At 45.1% G+C, this 18,189-nt stretch overlaps 1 protein-coding gene across 5 annotated transcripts in view; it reads right to left on the reverse strand.

Annotated features, from left to right (window-relative positions):
* Positions 1 to 18,189, reverse strand: part of Ttc17 (tetratricopeptide repeat domain 17) — a 105,945-nt gene that overhangs the window by 30,896 nt on the left and 56,860 nt on the right. For 3 of the 5 annotated variants that reach the window (NM_183106.2, XM_006500310.4, XM_006500312.4), the window contains exons 17-18: positions 10,966 to 11,136; positions 1,132 to 1,391 (exon numbers count right to left, since the gene is read on the reverse strand). In NM_183106.2, the coding sequence (NP_898929.2) occupies positions 1,132 to 1,391; positions 10,966 to 11,136 (431 nt within the window). The remainder of the gene's footprint in view (positions 1 to 1,131; positions 1,392 to 10,965; positions 11,137 to 18,189) is intronic. The other 2 variants (NM_001355690.1, NM_001355691.1) reach the window with 1 other exon arrangement.

Raw genomic sequence — 18,189 nt, forward strand, 5'->3', positions numbered from 1 at the left:
TATACTGTGTGTGTGCACGTGTGTGTGTATATAGGCAGTGTAGCTCATGCAGGACATGACCTTCCAGCTCTGGTACTGGCTTTGCCACCTTGTTTGAGACAGGATGTCTTCACTGCTAGGTGGCCCGAGAGCTTCTGGAGATGCTCCTGTCTCTGCCTCTGTCTACCTGTGGGAAGGCTGGGACTGGACATTTGTGTTACTGTGGCTGGCTAGCACATGAGATGAGGGTAAGGGCAAGGGCTCATGAGTGCACTAGAATGGTGAGTGCTTTTTACACTGAATCTTAGTCTCCAATTTAAAAGTATAGTTTGAAAAGGAAAAATATCTTCCAAAACCCAACCAAGGTTTCCCCTTAAAATAATAATAATAACAATGATAATAATAATTATTATCATTATTATTATTGAACAGCCTTGCTATGTTGCCCAGGCTACTTCTGAATTCTCGGGCTCATGTCATCCTCCTTCTTCAGCTTCCTGAGTGCTGAGACTACAGGTGTATACTGCATCTGGCTAAGTTTAATTTTTTAAAAATCTAAATGAAAAGTTGGTATTGAAATGAACAAGGTGACTAGTCTTGATGAGTACACAGAAGACACCAAAAGGAAACGTACGTCATCCATCACTAGTCTGTGGCTTTGAGGGTGATTTACACCATCCCACTTACTCTCACCTCCCAGAAGAGTCAGTAATGTTTATAACACGACGTTTCCTAGAAAATTACAGTGTGAACCATACTTGTACAGTACGAGTGTACAAAACCTGGCTACAATTTCATGAGGATTAAGCTGGTGAACTCTTTGAGTATGTGTTTGTGTGTTTGTGTATACGTGGATGCATGTGTGTGTATGTGTTGTATTCAAGTCTGTTTATGTACATACTGGTATGCTTGGGTGCAGAGGTCAGAGAACAACTTCCAGTAGCGTCTTTAGGAGCTGTCATCTGTTTTTTTTCCCCCGTTGGGTGGGAGTTCCTGACAAGGCTGGGCTGGCTGGCCAGCAAGCCACAGGGATTTCTGTCCTTGTCCCAGTGCTGTATTATAAGCACATGTCACTATGCTGGTTTTACAATGTAGGCTTTGGGGTTTGCCTGACTGGGCCTTCTCCTCAGCACTGAGCTGGCAAATTCTTACCCACTCTGTTGCTTCATCATCTTCACTTCTGCAGTCTCCATAGCAAGAGCTCTTGGCTACTCCATCCTGGGGTCCTTTCTTCAGTACACGTATTCCCTGTAGGTCCAGACGTCGCCCCTTCATTTCTAATGTTCCCCCAAAGCCTTCCAGAGGCCAGGCCTGCTGAAACTCATCCACCAAAGCCAGTATCTCTTCGGACATCTTTGTTTCATCTGACTTCTCCACCTCGTCAGAACCATTGCTCTCTTCAACCACTGTGCCTGCAATTCAAGGGGTTGTGTGGTCAACAGTTTCATGGCGTTTACTCAAGTACAGAATGATTCAAACCTTGTTTTTAGGGATATTTTGGATCTGCTTAGAGGCATGACTATAGAGCCCCCTTCATAAAATACCATTTGGCATCTTTAAACCTCAAAACAGAACACTATCTCTGCCATTTAGCCTTTGCCAAAAGCCTGTCAAATAGTAATGGCAGGAGCCAGAAGGCAGGCAGCCATGGATGGTGTCATGAGTGAGGGGGCAGCTGTGGCACATTATTTGAAAGATCACCTGCTCAACATACAAACCATAGATGGCAAGGGTGATGGCATTATGCGATTTATTGCATGTGTAGGTCTTTTACTTTATTCAGCTACCATCAAACAGTTGTGTGTCCAGCACACATGGCTGCTTAGCTGTATGAACTGAACAAAGGTTAGTTGAAAACTACTCTAATGGAAGCTTCCATTTTCAGTGATAGTATAAAAATAGCTATATGCTAGTTTAATTCCTTAAAAATGGATATGAAGGTATTACTTATGTTGTTTAAGTATTACGATCTCCTATTGTGGATCTTAGTGGGATGTGCTAGGAAAATTTTCCTCTCACATTTTCCCATGAAGTTTATAACCTTCAAGTTCCACCCCATGCTTAGACCATGAAGAGACTCAGAAACGATTATTTTAGGTTTCTTAACATAATTCTTTCCGTTTTCTAAATTGTTTGCTACTTAATCTTTGCTATTTACTTTGAATTAATTGCTGTGCTTTATGTCATTTGCTTCATAAATGCCACATCTTATTCCTTTTAGAGATGAGTAGGGAAAAAAAAAAGAAAAAAAGAAAAAAAAGAAAGAAAAGAAAGGAAAAGGAAAAGAAAAAAAGAAATGAGTAGGGCACAAAAACTAAGAGCAAACTGCTTCCTTTTATCCACACACCCACTGGTAAGCCCGGGAGCACTGGCTTGGTGCCTATGGCACGTCATTATTCCTTCAGGTGGCAACTCCAGGGTGGTCAGAGATTTAGAAACATGTTAATAAGGCCAGTGTCAGGATCTCACGTGGCCAGTGACACACGTAGGCTGACAAAGATCTAATTTCAAGTCTCTGTCTTGCTATGCTGTTCCTAACGTCCGGTACGGGGCCAAGCGTACGGCAGACCCCAGTAGCTGTGGCGCAGAGCAGTCAAGGCTCTCAAGAATCTGCTGGGCCTGGCTTAGCCTGTCCTGCAGGCAACTGAGGACTTAACTCTGTCGTTTACCTTGCCAGTTGGGCACATAACCAAAGTCCAGAGCTCACCCAGCTGAATGGCAAACGACATAAAATTAGGTGCCACACCAGCCAGGAAAACAGCTAGAGAGTTGGCACTGGGAACTCCCAGAGCAGCATAAACGCAAGAGCTGCCTGGCATCTGACTGAGCTGTCAGAGTTGGCTCTCACTGCTCCTCATCTGATTTTTGGGTTCTTTTTCTTTTTCTTCCTATGGCTCACAAAGGATTTCCCCACCCAGTCTGAGACAGGAAAGAGTCTTTGATAAGTTTCATTCAGCAAAACACAGGGCTTACAGAATGTGGCTTTTGGCCAAAGGGAGACCGCAGAGTACTTTCTCAAGATATTTCAGTCTCTCCAGATTGCACATGGGAGGCAGAGCTGGTTTTCTGTAAACTTGACACAAGCTAGGGTTATCTGGGAAGAGGAACCCTGGATTAAGAAAATGCCTCTATCAGATTAGCCTGTAGGCCAGCGTGTAGAGCTATTGTCTTGATTAACAATTGTGGGAGGCTCCTGCTAGCTCAGTGTGGACAGTGCCTCCCTGAGAAGGCAGCCTGAGCAAGCCATGGAGAGCAAGCCAGTAAGCAGAGCTTCTCCATGGCCTCTGCTTCAGTTCCTGCTTCCCAGTTTCTTCCTTGTCTTCCCTGCAGGACAGACTCTGAGCTGCTATGTGACAAAAGCCCTCTCTCCCTCGGTTGCTTTTGGTCATGAGTTAATGACAGCAACGAGAACCTTAACCTGAACACAGGCTGTGTCTAGAACTCTTAGTTTCTTTCTTTCAGCACTGGCTATTATGTGAAAGCATCCACACTGTCGACCTGCAAAATGTCCAAGAAAACAGTTTTCAAGGTTATTGCTTAGTACTACTCCCGTCACGTGTATATGGACACACTTAGTATTATACAAGTGCATAACTTAAACTTATCAGAGAGGGAGGGAGGGAGGGACAGGTAGAGGGAGAGGGAGAGGGAGGCATGGAACTGTTTCAGGCTTCTGCTGCTGCTAGCTTCCAGTGAACTATTCTATAGGGTGTTTGAGCCATGGTGACAGGCATTCTTAGGGAACAACACTAAACACACACACTTCATATCTACTCCTTAGATGGTGGTTCACACACGGGCTGTGTTGTGACCGAGGGAAGCTGGGGTTTGCTTATTTAGCTTTTCCTATGTCATTTGTGCCATAACTATTTTGATGGGAGCAAAAAGCACATGAATGCTTCTGACCCTGGCAAATTAAATGTAACCAACCAACAGTGAACTCGAAACCACAAAGCTACATACATTTGGGACAATTAAAAAATTTTATAATAAAGATGATCTGAATGCAATCACACAATGCTTCCCAGAGAAAGATAGAGTATTGCAGTAGGATTTAGACAGAAGCAGCCTGGGGAAAACTTTCTAAAAGCACACGTGCATTAGCTCAGGTACTTATGGACCAAAGTAGATATGTATGCGGGAACATGGAAGGCATGTGCTAAGGTGTGACTAATTGCAACTTACTTAGAACAAAGCATGTGGCTAGGCAATCAGCAGGTATAATTCAGAGGTGACATTAAGGCTCTCTGGTGGGGTTCCTACAAAAGGGATCTCTTGCAGAATAACAATGAAGTGTGGGAAAGCCAAGAGGATGAGGATAGCCCAGGCCTAGGAGTCAGTCAGCTGGTGACGGCACGGGTGGAGAGGGAGAAGAAAGGACAGAACTTGGGAGTAGAAAGGCATTTCAGGGAACAAAGGAAGCCGACTTTGGGAATGCAAAGAGATCTTTGGAGGAAATAATTGAGCAGGTTTAAATATGACTTCAGGATTTTAAAGCCTTGTATGGAATAGTCAGGCTCTCTATGAGGTGGCAGTCAGTTCTCAGCCTGAGTATAAGAACAGAACGCTGTTCCCAGAACGTGCAGTGAGGAGACGGTGGCACGACAGAGTGGGGACTTAATGCATTTGTCAGATAACTCACTAACATGAGTTGCTGGCACTTAGTAGTGTGCTGAGGGCTGGACTGTCATAACCCAGGGGGCTTAAAGACTAGAGTAGAATGGAAGGAAGAACTGATCTGCTGACATTGCTCCATGCAGAGCAGCGTCCTGTACATACGTCCTCTATTGGAAATACAGTCTTCCGTATGCTGACATGTCTGGATTGTGGAGGAATCTCCGATTTTGAATAGCGCTGGAAGCAAGCAGTAGGAGTAGACTCTAGGCTTGTAGCCCATGGGGCAGATGGTGTGATATAAACTGAAACAGAGACTGACATGCACGCACGCCTCCACGTTTCCTTCATCTTCTTTACCAGGCACCGTTTTCACTTGGGAAATGGAGGATAAATATTGTGACTCTGAAGAGAATGTAAGTATCCACAGTGAGGGTCACATGGGTTCACAGAGTATCTGCCATGTTAGATATTCTGACAGGAATGACAGAGAGTAGAGACTATAGACTATGTGGCCCAAATTTCAATGGAGGCAGCTCAGCACAATTTCTCAATGTTTCAAAAACACATAGACTTTCGAGTTTAATTCTGGGGACCTTAGTTTAAGGAATTCTAAGCTGATTATGCTAGTAGCCAGAGACCTAGTGAAAGTCCCCAATGCACATTAAATGAGGGACTATGGAACTGAGGGGGTGACACATGGTAAGAGTGGCTGCGGTCATACTGCTCAGAAACAATCAGGTGAACAAATACTTTGCTAGGAAGACTAAAACATCTCAGTGGGACTACTCAAAGGGTGGCAATGAGACTAGAAGCCACAGCATTTTGAAGGAATTGAGTATACTGAGTTGACCTGGAAGAGTGGAGTGGGCAGGAATAACCACCGCCAAGCCAGGGCAGCAGGGCAGTAACAGGAAATAGGATTAGTAGCCTCATGAGGGGAAGCTTGTATTCTAGTTCAGCGTTAGAAAGAGCTGAGCCAATGGGAGATGAAATGGATCAGCCAGGGAGAGATGGACCCAAGGCAGCCACAGAGGCTGGTGGGTGACGTGCCAGGGACACTACTGAGAGGGAATGGAACATCAGAATGGAAATAAAGACACGGCATTGTATTTGGTAAGAAACACCATTTACAGGTTCGAAACAGGTTTCAAGAGAATTTTCAGGAGCAAAAGACAGAAAAATGTGCACTAGATTCACAAAAACCATGGAGAGTAAAGAGCCTACAGGCAGGGTGTAAGTCAAAGTCCTTACTCACTTAAGCCTGACTTACAACAGCTCCTGGATGGTTTGGTCAGACAGAACTAGCCAATGGAACACCCAAACTGAATTGGTCTGTCTGAAGCCAGGATCTTCTTACTTAGTCCAGGCTGCCCTTGAGCTTGCTATACAACCTAAACTGACCTCAAGCTCATAATCCTTTCTGCCCTTGTTTTTCAAGTACTGGGATTGCAGGTGGGCACCATGAAGGCCATCAGACTATACTAACTTTTTAAAAAATAATTTTACTTAATTTTTTATTTTATATGTATTGGTGTGAGGGTGTCAGAGCCCCTGGAACTGGAGTTAGACAGTTGCGATCTGCTGTGTGTGGGTTCTGGGAAGTGGGCCTGGGTCTTCTGGAAGAGCAGCCAGTACTCTTAACTGCTGAGCCATCTCTCTAGCCCCGTATATTTAATTTTAATTATGATATACTGGACAAAGACAAACTTTGTTCCAAATTAGGATGCAACCAGTGTAGAGCCCTGAGCAACTCTGTTTGGTGCCCTAATGTCCTCCTTGCATGTCAGTGGTCTGATCATAATGTCAGGTTGCAAAGCTGTGATCTACAGAGGACTTACTACATAAGCACTGGTGTAAACTCTCAGGACGGTAGTTAGAGTACACAGTACCCGCCCTCCCCACTTCAGTGTGAGTGCAGTAAGCTCAGCAGGAGGAAAGCAGCAGGAGTCCAGTGGAGCGCCCTTCCTTGTGAGTCAGTCCAACAGGAACACAGCTCAGAGGACAGCCCAGAAAAGCCAGTGGGAGTCTCCAGGGGAGACTCTGCTACCAATATCAGGGCTCCTTCAACTACAAGCGCTTCCGAGTGTTAAGGCCTTTGGCTCAGGGAGGTGAACTGTCAAGCTTTAACACCAGCACTGGGTGGTGGCACTGGGCCATGGTACCAGGGTCTATGACTACAACTGCTAAGTGTCCCTTCTCCAAGGATGGCTGCCAGCAATGAACCCTGGACCAGGGAAACAAGCACCAAGCACTGATCTGAAAACGTCAATCTACAGCATCATTTTACTCTCTTATCAAAATGAAACGTTAGAGGAGGATGCATGAGTGGAGCTCTTTCCTTCATCTACAGGGAAACGTGTTGCTCTGCAGGGTGGCCGGATGTGCATGCTCTGACCAAGACTGGCCTTTAGTCTGAGATCATCTTTGTACTTCTCGTAGGAAAACAGTCTACTCATTAAAATTATTTTATCAACTAAAAATAATGTTCTCACTCATCAAACCTTTTTTCTGAAGCACACTCACTACTAATGAGACCCTAAGCACCAGGAGGCCGACCATGAATTTTAGATATGCCACCTACTGACAACCTGAGGGACCTATCAAACTTTTCCCTGAGCCTTAATTGGATCTTCATCTATAAGGTGAGCTTAATAGTACCTATTTCACAAATTAGGACACAATGCACAATACCATGTAAAGTATAAAATGCCATCAAATGGTAGGAATTACCATCATAGTTAATGGTCACTGGAGAGGACTTAACTATTCGTGTTTCTTTACTTTTTTTCCCCTAAACTAGACTTTTCAAATGTCTTTACTCTCTATACTTGGCTGTCTATGAAAGCACACTCTTTATGGTAAAAAGCAGGACTTGTCACACTGATAATCATGCAGGGGAAGCCTACTGCTACAAACATGGGAACCAAATCTGTCCTCCTGTGGACATATTATTGGTCCCTAGATGATAAGAAAAAGAACTCCAGATTCCTTACACAAGGTGTCATCTAAGTGGGTGCCTAAGAGTGTTCACTCTTTTCACAGTGTGAGCAGAATCAGCAGAGGAAAGCGGATCTGCCTAGATAAGTCTGCAGGATGCTGAGGGGCCTTCGAGAAATGATCTGTCCCAGTCAGCGTAACCACGGCTCATCCTAAGTATGGGGGCTGAAGAGAACCACATGGGACATGGAATCGAAGATACAGAAATATTAGGTGACTACTGTCTCAGGTAGTGATGTGTTACACAAAAGGGAGTCAGGGCAAAACTGTGGTTGTATTTTATTCTGAATTGTCCTAGGAAAAAATAATGACTAATGTGGTAGTCACAAACAGCCAGCTACTACAGAGTTGTAACTGGAATATGGACCACGTCTATAAATGGGTAAAATAGCCCTCCACATGACTCAGTGTAATTTCTGATGACTCTCAGTGCAAGCAACCTCAGGATGCTCACGGAACTGTGTGGGTGTATTGGTGCCAAAGAAGACACGAGATTGCCAGGCATCGGGAGAGACTCATCCTCACTGGAAGTGAGCAAACTGACTGTCCTGCTTAAGGATACATTTTTTGAGTTGGTAACGTGAGATTTAGTTTCCTTAAAGTCTAATGCTTTCTAATAGAGCTGAGCATTTTTTAAAATTTCTAAGGGTGAAGGTCACCGTGGGCAGCAAAGACACAGTCATTCACACATTCAGGGAAGAGTGGGGCTCTCCCTGAGGACTGCTTTGCTTCTCCTACACAAGAGCTTTAAACAGTTAATAGCAGGAGAAAAGATTTTGTATTAGTATTTATTCTAAACATTTTCTTTATGTATTTTGTGTACATACATGTGTACACGTATGGGCATGTGTTTGGATGTGAAAGGGTAACTTGGAGTCAGTGCTCTCCTTGCACCATGTAGATTGGGGATCAAACTTAGACCATCAGCGTTGGCAGCAGCCATACTACTGACCCTACTTGGCAAATATTTTAATTCAATCCACATAAGGCAAATACCATATTGAATTAATAAATATAAGATGTCATGGGACATGGTATATAAAAAGTTCATAATCTGGGAGTTGAAGAGACGGCAGGTGGTTAGGCGTGCCCATCCAGGGTCTCAGTTCCGTTCCCTGCACCATGTCAGGTGGGTTTCCCCAAGTTCAGAGGCTCTGCTGTCCTCCTCTGCCTTCTGTGGGCATCTGCATTTATGTGTACATACCCTAACACAAACAATAAAACTAAACTATATGCCTGGTATTGCGGGGCAGACCTTTAATCCCAGTACTTAGGAAGTGGCTAGGTGAATCTCTATGAGTTCAAGTCCAGCCTGATCTACATAGAGAGTTCCTGACAGGGACTCTCTAAGAGTTTATCTCAGGAAAAACAAACTAAAAATTGTGAGGCTGAACCGTTAGATCAGATGTTAAGAGCACTCGATGCTTTTGCAGAGAACCTAGGTTCAGTTCTCAGCAACCAAGTACCCTACAATCATCTGAAAGTCTAGTTTCAGGGGATCCAAAGTCCTCTTCTGGTCTCCAGGGGCACCATGGCATGCACATGATATTCATCCATACATGATTATCATGTGCAAACACTTACATACATGAAACAGTAAGTAAAATTAAGTCTTAGCAGCTGGGGAGATGGCTCAGCAGGTAAGAACACTGGCTGCTCCTCTAGAGGATCTGGGCTTGCTGCCCAGCACTCACGTGGCAGCTAACAAGCCTCTGTAACTCCAGTCCCAGGGGCTCTGATGCCCTGTTCTGGCTTTTACTGGCACTGCATGCATATAGTGCTTACAACCATACATGCAGGCAAAACACCTACACACACCTACATTCTCTCTCTCTCTCTCTCTCTCTCTCTCTCTCTCTCTAAGATAAATCCTTTTAGTAAACAAAATCTTGGTAAAAGCTCACAATCTGATGTGAGCCAAAGCACACAAACAAATCACAATATATGAAATATGTTTTGTAAAACATAGGAACAAGATAGCAGATGGAGCTCCTTACATGTTTGAGAACCTCTGTGAATGCTTCACAGAGAAGGTGGCATTGGAAATGTATAGGATGTCCCTCTCTCCCTCTTCTAGACAGTGCCATATAAAGCAGGCTGGCCTTGAACTCCCTATGTAGCTGGTACGTGAAGCTTCCAGCCCCGTTTATGCAGTGCTGGGGAACACACCCAACACTGTGCTTGTTAGGCAAGCACTGCCCACTGAGCTACATGCCCCAGCCCAGGCCCTGTCCATTTAAAGCAAAGCATTTGCAGAGGTCATTATCAGTCTGTGTAAAAGATATGGAGGCTCAAAAGTACTTCCTGACAAATGAAACAGCTACAAACAGAACAGGGCAAAACTGCCTCACAACCCATATTAATTTAGATTCTCCTGATACAGAATAGAACTACTGAAAAATTTAAGCTTTGGAAACTTACCTGATCAAAACTGCAGTTCAGAAACGACGCTTTGGACATGCCAGAAATCCATAAAAATGGCTGCTTCTGCTTTGAAAATTCTGTACCAATTATGTGCATTATCTTGCACTCTTTCTGTCTGTTCCCTCTATATGGAAATGTGTGTGCACATACACACCCCTATATAATTATGATTCTAAATATGCTTGTATGTATGACACACAGAGATAGTTGTATATACAAAGTAAAAGGCTACAGTTATTGGAAAACAGATTAAGAGACAGAAGTGAAGACAGCCTGAGACAGTTACCAGCAGAGAGAGCAGATGCAGAAATGAGAGCAGCAACAGGTCTGAGACTGGGGAAATAAACTGGGCCTTGGGTGAGCTGAGCTGCAGTCACAGCTACGGGAATTACACACTTCAGAAAACAGAGCAAAAGTAAACGCAAGCTCGACAACAAGCTTGTTAGACTTAAAGCACCTATACATCAAGATAATGAGCCTGAGGCTGGAGCTGTGCAGATGCCTGAGCTCAAGAACAGCCTGGGAGTCACTGCTTTATTCACAAGACTAACACCCAGGGCAAGATAGCAAAGAATAAGGGAAGGAGAGAAGAGCAAGGTCAGGATACAGGCATCCTCCCGACACAGCAAAGGAGAAAGCAAAAGAGCATCTGAGGACAGGCCGGGGGTCAGGGCAACGTAATCCAGAAGCCACAGGGAATCTCCTTTCAATAGTCTCTCACTCCACAGACTGACGACTGGAGCGGAGAAAAGTGTGAAGAGCACTCCCTCACTGCAGTGTCTTCTGCCTCAGTTTAATGCTCACCCTCCTGATCTGATCTGATGTTCACCCTATGTTGAGTGGATGTTGCAAGGAGGAAACAAACTCTTGAGAGGAGAGAAAAGTGGAAGCCTAGTGTTCAGGAGTTGATTTTCCCACAGAAGCACAGTTTGGGTCAAATCAACTTACTTTCAAGTCTAAGGGCATCTGAGTCCCTCCCTGCGTTCTCAACAGACAGCACAGGGTCCTCGTCTGCTCCGTGCCCAGAGGGCTCTTCTGCAGCAGCATCCAATGACTGTGGCTTGGCAAAGTATTTCTGTTTGTCATGGCTGTTGTCCAGGGGTTTCTCATGACAATGACCTCAATGACAAGAGACACAGACACATACATTAGAACATCTCTCATGTTGCCTCAATGTAAGGCCCCGAAGCATCAAGAGCAAAGGTGACTCTCAGACAATGCAGGAGTCAGTCTAGAAGAGTGCACGTGGCTCAAAAGTTTGTACTGAAATTCAAGTTTTAGCTGCTATGCCGTTGTAAGGAAGAATCAAGGATTTTGGTGAAAAGCTGGCAGGCAACCAAGATCGAGCCTCAAGATCTTGTTTCACCCACTGCTGTAAAATACTCCCTCAAAGCTAAAAGTACTACAAAAAGCGAGACATGTAGAGCCTGGATACATCTGAGAATAAGGGATTAGAGAGAAATATACTATCATTTCATGTAGCTTAAAATGAGACATATCAAAAGGTGAGGATCACTAAGAATATACATGTATTACAAACCCAAGGATTAAAGGAGAGTGACAGCAACCCCACATTAAGCCTGTGGTGTGATTGGACACCTGTTTATTTTTAGATAGCACATTCTGGCTACATGGGTAAAGACGATCTAAGACCAAAATGACAAACCTTGAATGAGATTCTGGCACTTCTGGCTGCTTGCCTGATGCACACAGTGGGACTAATCTCACTACAGTGGATACCCATTTGACTCACACAGTAGGACTGATCTCACTACATTGGGTACCCACTTGACTCACAGAGTGGGACTGATCTCACTATAGTGGGTACCCACTTGACTCACATAGTAGGACTGATCTCACTAAATTGGGTACCCACTTGACTCACATAGTGGGACTGATTTCACTACTGTGGTGGCATCGAGTTAAAGGACTTCTTCCTATCAGGGATGTCTGTTAACATGAACAACTCCCAGTCTGTGCTAATAGCCAGCCTATGACATCTTTCCACTGCCACTGTTTATTCCGGATGGTCTAGCTCACTGAATGGGTGTCCTTTTCCGCCGTTTTGCTCTATGTACATAGTCACTGAAGGTGCAGTCACTGGAAGGCCACAGCTTTCTTATTAGAGACGGCCTTTGGTTAACGATGTGTCGTTTCTCTCCTTAACCAGGACATTCAAGCATGACTGCAGACTGAGGGAGTCACTTTCCAGTGCCATGCTTCTCACACACAGACAGCAAACATGTTGCCAAAGCCAGGGATTTGGTTTCCAGAGTTTGAGCTTTCAAGAAACTCACAAGCAGCTTGGGAAGATAGCAAACAGAAGACAAACAATGCTGAGGCGGCGTGGTGTGCCAAGCAAGTCCTTCCAAGAAAACACTTTTCAGAGCCATAGCTTCAATTCTGAAGCATCCACTGAGCCTGCAGAAGGGGAACCGCAAGCGAATGTGCCAGCATTTATGGAGTGCTTTGTGATTCTAATCCTTCCACTTAACCCTTATAAAAACTGCTCAGCATCTTTGTTTTAGATACAAGGAGACTGATTCTTAGTGAAAATAATAATAATTCAAACTAAGCTATGTGGTAAATCTGGAATTTGTGCCAAACCTATTGTACTGTCTGGTTTTGTGTCAACTTGACACAAGCTGGAGTTATCACAGAGAAAGGAGCTTCAGTTAAGAAAATGCCTCCACGAGATCCAGCTGTAAGGCATTTTCTCAATTAGTGATCAAGTGGGGAGGGGCCCCTTGTGGGTAATGCCGTCCCTGGGCTGGTAGTTTTGAGTTCTATAAGAAAGCAGGCTGAGCAAGCCAGGAGAAGCAAGCCAGTAAAGAACATCCCTCCATGGCCTCTGCATCAGCTCCTGTATCCTGACCTGCTTGAGTTCCAGTTCTGACTTCCTTTGGTGAGAACACCAATTTGGAAGTGCAGGAATAGAAACCCTGACTAAAACACATATCATCCTCTACTAAGAAGTCCTTCTAACAGACAGGATGGAAGGTAGCATCATAGGCAAAGAGGAAGGTGCGGTGGAGCCAAAGGAACAGGGATTCTCCCTGTGTTTCGGAGGCCACGGGGAATACAGCCAACCTTACACAGTGTGTGTGCACACAAATGTCCATGGGCGGCTGGTGGGGAGTGAGCCATGGGCAGTCAGAACTGCACTTTCTCCTTGCATTCCACCCTGGAGGACAGAGGGTGCCAACTGGTATCTGCCTGTGTTCTCACCATCTGGTGTGAACAATTAAGTACAGATAACTAAGTATAACAACACTGAAATAAAATGCAATATGGACAACTCTCCACACCCAAGTGACTTTAATGCACTGTGAAGAACTTGACACTTCCAGAGACAAGCCTTGATTTGGATAGAAATAAGCATGGCTATTAAAAGCAGAGAGGAAATACTAATACTTTTCCCCTTGACTCTGTCGTGTAAAATGTGATGTTATCAAAGCCAAGGCCTACTCAGTTTTCTGAACTATCTTTCACATCACTTTCCTTCTCTTTCCCTTTTCCTACTGCAAAATACTTCATCATTTAAATGTCTGCAGTAAGAAAATGTCTCAGCGGCACCTGTAAGGTATGATCTTCAAAAGACCTCAAAGCTAAAATTGGTCTTCCTGAATAGCATCAAACCTGGCCACGCGGAAGCCACAGCTGTGAGGTTGAAGACAGTCTTCCCTCCATGTCACATGCCCAGGCAGGACCTCCCGGAAGGGAAGAGGGGAGGAGGGAAGAGGGGAGGAGGGAAAAGCATGAGGTTATTTTGAGCCATTTCTTAGCAGTACGAAGCATCACAGCAGCTCAGTGAAAACCAAATGCTTTAAATATAAAGATCTCCAGGGGCTGGAGAGGTGGCTCAGGGGTTAAGAGCACACAGTTGTCTTGTAGAGGACCCCCACTCAGCCCCCAGGCCAATGTCCGCGCTTCACAACCGCCTACAACTCCTGGTCCAAGAGGACCTAAGGCCTTTGGCTTCCTTAGGCACTATCTATACACAAACACAACATACACATAATTTAAGAAAATCTTTAAAAGGATTAAAAATTATTAATGCTAGGTTTCTTATGTGAGTAGTTAAAAAAACAGAATCGTTTTGAGTTAATTGTGATTTGTCTAAGTAGCTGGGTTACTGGTAAGTTAAGTTGCCTAACTTTAAAACTACATTTCTAGTCATCTGTGAGTGGTGTGGGGGAATGTTAGTGAAATCTTTAGAAAGAGCTAAGTCTGTGTTCTCTAGATCACAGTACACTTCTACTCCAACTCAGAGAACTAACAAGCCTTGAAAAACATGATTTAATTTCCTGGTAGATTATATTCTTATATAGATAAGAAAGAATTGGACCCAGTGTCATAAAACAATATCCAAGAAAGATGGGTGTGCTGAAGCAGGAGGAGCATGAGTTTGAGGCCAGCAAGAGTTACACAGTAAGACTCTGATGAGATACACAGACAGACAGACAGACAGACACACATGTGCAAACACACACAAAGAAAGTAGCAACAATGTCTTGTATACACCGCATTGACTTTGCACTACTGTCAAAATGAAGACACTCGATGACTTAGATTGACCTTGAAATGTATCTCATAATTTATACAAAGAACATCATGATTTAAATGAAAAGCTTTAGCTAACACCTTTCCCAGGTGAAAGACAAGCATTCTTGTATGCGTAACACCCTAGACTTGCTTACAAAGCATTTGCACTTAATGCAATTCTAAGTCTTTTTTTCTTAGAGGTAAGAAAGTGCAGAGCAATCTCAGCTAAGCACAAAACTCCAAGGAGGGCACTTCTGCTCCTGGAACTGCTGTGGGTGCTTCAGCAACTCAACACCTTTTCTCTGTCTGGAGTATCTGCTGTACACGGGGATTGTTGATACTGACCTAGCTTAGAAGGGTGCTGTGGAAAAGAGTCAGTACTCATTGTCAAAGTCTAAGTCACCTGAGGGAAAGAGGTACAACTGATTTTGAGGATAGTTTTTCAGAGTAAATTACGTTCTCAGCGCTCTTGTCATTTCTAAGTCAGGAGAACATCTTTTCTTCTCATTGATTCTATTCACCAAACTCCTACAAGACTATTTTCCTTTTCCCAAGGAGGATTACCATGTCCATGCGAAGGTAAACCTGAGGCAGTGTGGTAGTCCACACATACAATGCCAGTGTCAGGAAGGTGAGGCTGTGGAGCAAGACTCTGGAACCCTCAGCCAAGTCACTCCAGCTGGGGTCACAGAGATGGGTCGGTTCTTTTGGCATGACTGTGGTCAGGAACACAGCCTGGACCCAGACTTCCTGAGGGCAAAGTCTGTCTCCAGAAGTGTCAGTGAGTTTAAAAATAGTATGAGTTAAATGTTAAGAGCAAGACCATTGTGAGCATAGGATAAGTTGCTGTTGTTACTAGTGCTGTCCCTGCGAAAACTCACAAAGGAACGAGAAGCACTCCCGGTCTGAGTGGACTTTAAAATAAGGTCTTTTAGCTTTGGCCACTGCAGAATCTCTTAGGATAACACTCTGGCTACTAGAAGTTACTGAGGAACAGGCCTAACACCAGTGTGTGTGTGTGCGCGTGAGCACAAGCGCGCATGTGCAAGTGTGGGTGTGTGCGTGTGTGTGTGTGTGTGTGTGTGTGTGTGTGTGTGCGCGTGTGTGCGCGCGTGTGTGCGCATGTGTTTATGTGTGTGGGGTGATGCTGAATGGAGAGCTCCTGCCAGACTTTGAGGAGAAACAGCAATCAACAGCCCCAGGCATTTGGTAGAAGTTAGCTCCACAGTAACCTTGTAGCCTCAGAGGGACACTAAGAATGAGCACATCACCTTGCAACACAAATCCTAAGGATAGAGACCACATGAAGGAAGTTCAGTCTATACTTAGCTCAGGAAAGCCCAACAACACCCTCACAGTTACTGCTAAGCATCAGAGCTTTATACAAATCTTGCTCCTGCTAAGATCCTTTCCCCTCCCAAACACGAGCACTGCTTTCAAGCAGAGTGAATTCTCAAGACGTGATAACTAAGCTGACTGGGAATCAGAGTTAGAACTTGAAGGCAAAGTCGATCAGAGAAAAGTGGGCTTTGTGAACCATGGAGTAGTCCACGGCTTGCCTCTGGCCCTGCTCAGTAGCTCAGGTCACACTGAGTGGGCTCCTTCTGGCTGGGAGATCAGTCACCTTATAGCAAGGATTCCGCTAGGCTCAGTTAGATGGAAGGCACTGAGGGGGGATGGAAGTCCATTATCCTTTAACCAAGAAGAGATACTCCAAATAGGATTTTTGGGTCTTTCCCACTTATCTTTCTACTCAAAAATTTGCAGTTATAAAACTGAATCTTGTTTTATATGCAGGCAACACAGAAATACCCCATGAATGCTTTAAAAACAAGTTATATCATTGTTTCTTATTTACTCCTTTTGTAAACAATCTTTTAAAAAAGTAACAAAATAAATCACTCCCCGAAGAAAACCACAGCTTTCAGTGCTTCACTGTTCTTACAGGAAAGGACCAGGAAATGTTAACTATGGGGGACTTTGGGCTTTCGTGTCAGAGTTAATGGGCAAGCTGCCAGTGTAAGGAAGAATCCTTACTGGCGACAGATGCCTTTGTGCCAGGAGAGGTGAGAGGTCCTTTGGATACCCTCAGTTTTTAGAAATCAGGATGGACACTCGATGCCAGAAAATCAAGTTCTGCCTTAGTTAAAGTCTTAGCACACAAACTTGGACAAGTCAACAATCTATTTTTGTCAACTTTCTTTTTTTGGAATGAAGAGATAAGCTACTGCCGTTCTGTGCAGAGACTCTCAGGAAACAACACTAACAAAACCACTGCTGAAGTAAGAACTCAGAGCGTTACATCTGGGAGCACAGGGACCACATGGAGTACGGGGAGCAGATGAAACACAGGGAACACAGGGAACACGGGGAGCACAGGGAGCACAGGGAACACAGGGAACACAGGGAGCACAGGGAACACAGGGAGCACAGGGAACACAGGGAGCACAGGGAGCACAGGGAACACAGGGAACACAGGGAGCACAGGGAGCACAGGGAGCACAGGGAGCACAGGGAACACAGGGAACACAGGGAACACAGGGAGCACAGGGAACACATGGAGTACGGGGAGCAGATGAAACACAGGGAACACAGGGAACACAGGGAGCACAGGGAGCACAGGGAACACAGGGAACACAGGGAACACAGGGAACACAGGGAACACAGGGAACACAGGGAGCACAGGGAACACAGGGAGCACAGGGAACACAGGGAGCACAGGGACCACATGGAGTACGGGGAGCAGATGAAACACAGGGAACACAGGGAACACAGGGAGCACAGGGAGCACAGGGAACACAGGGAACACAGGGAGCACAGGGAACACAGGGAGCACAGGGAACACAGGGAGCACAGGGAGCACAGGGAACACAGGGAACACAGGGAGCACAGGGAACACAGGGAGCACAGGGAGCACAAGGATCATAGGGAACACGTGGAACACAGGGAGCATAGGGAGCACATGGAGCACAGGGAGCACACGGAACACAGGGAGCACATGGAACACAGGGAGCACATGGAACACAGGGAGCACAGGGAGCACAAGGATCATAGGGAACACGTGGAACACAGGGAGCATAGGGAGCACATGGAGCACAGGGAGCACACGGAACACAGGGAGCACATGGAACACAGGGAGCACAGGGAACACAGGGAGCACACAGAGCACAAGGATCATAGGGAGCACACAGAGCACAAGGATCATAGGGAACACGTGGAACACATGGAGCATAGGGAGCACATGGAGCACAGGGAGCACATGGAACACAGGAAGCACACAGAGCACAAGGATCACAGGGAACACATGGAACACAGGGAGCACAGGGAGCACTTGGAGTACAGGGAGCACACGGAGCACAGGAGTGGGTGCTGAGGACTGGAGCTGAGAGACTGATGAAGGTGCCTCACCCCTCTGCCCTCTGCTGTTCTCTATTTAGGGGGAAAACAAAAGAAATGATTTTATCAGCAGGAATATTTCCTTAGATCTCTTACTCAGCAATTACTGTCCAATGAAATTCTTCACAGGAACTTTAAAGTAATAACCATTATGTATGGACTGTTATGATATGTACTGACTGACCTTAAAAGTGCACTGCTAGAAAGAAAGACGCTATCTCTGACACTTGA

The sequence above is a fragment of the Mus musculus genome, chromosome 2, assembly GCF_000001635.26.
Source record: "Mus musculus strain C57BL/6J chromosome 2, GRCm38.p6 C57BL/6J".
Lineage (NCBI taxonomy): Eukaryota > Metazoa > Chordata > Mammalia > Rodentia > Muridae > Mus > Mus musculus.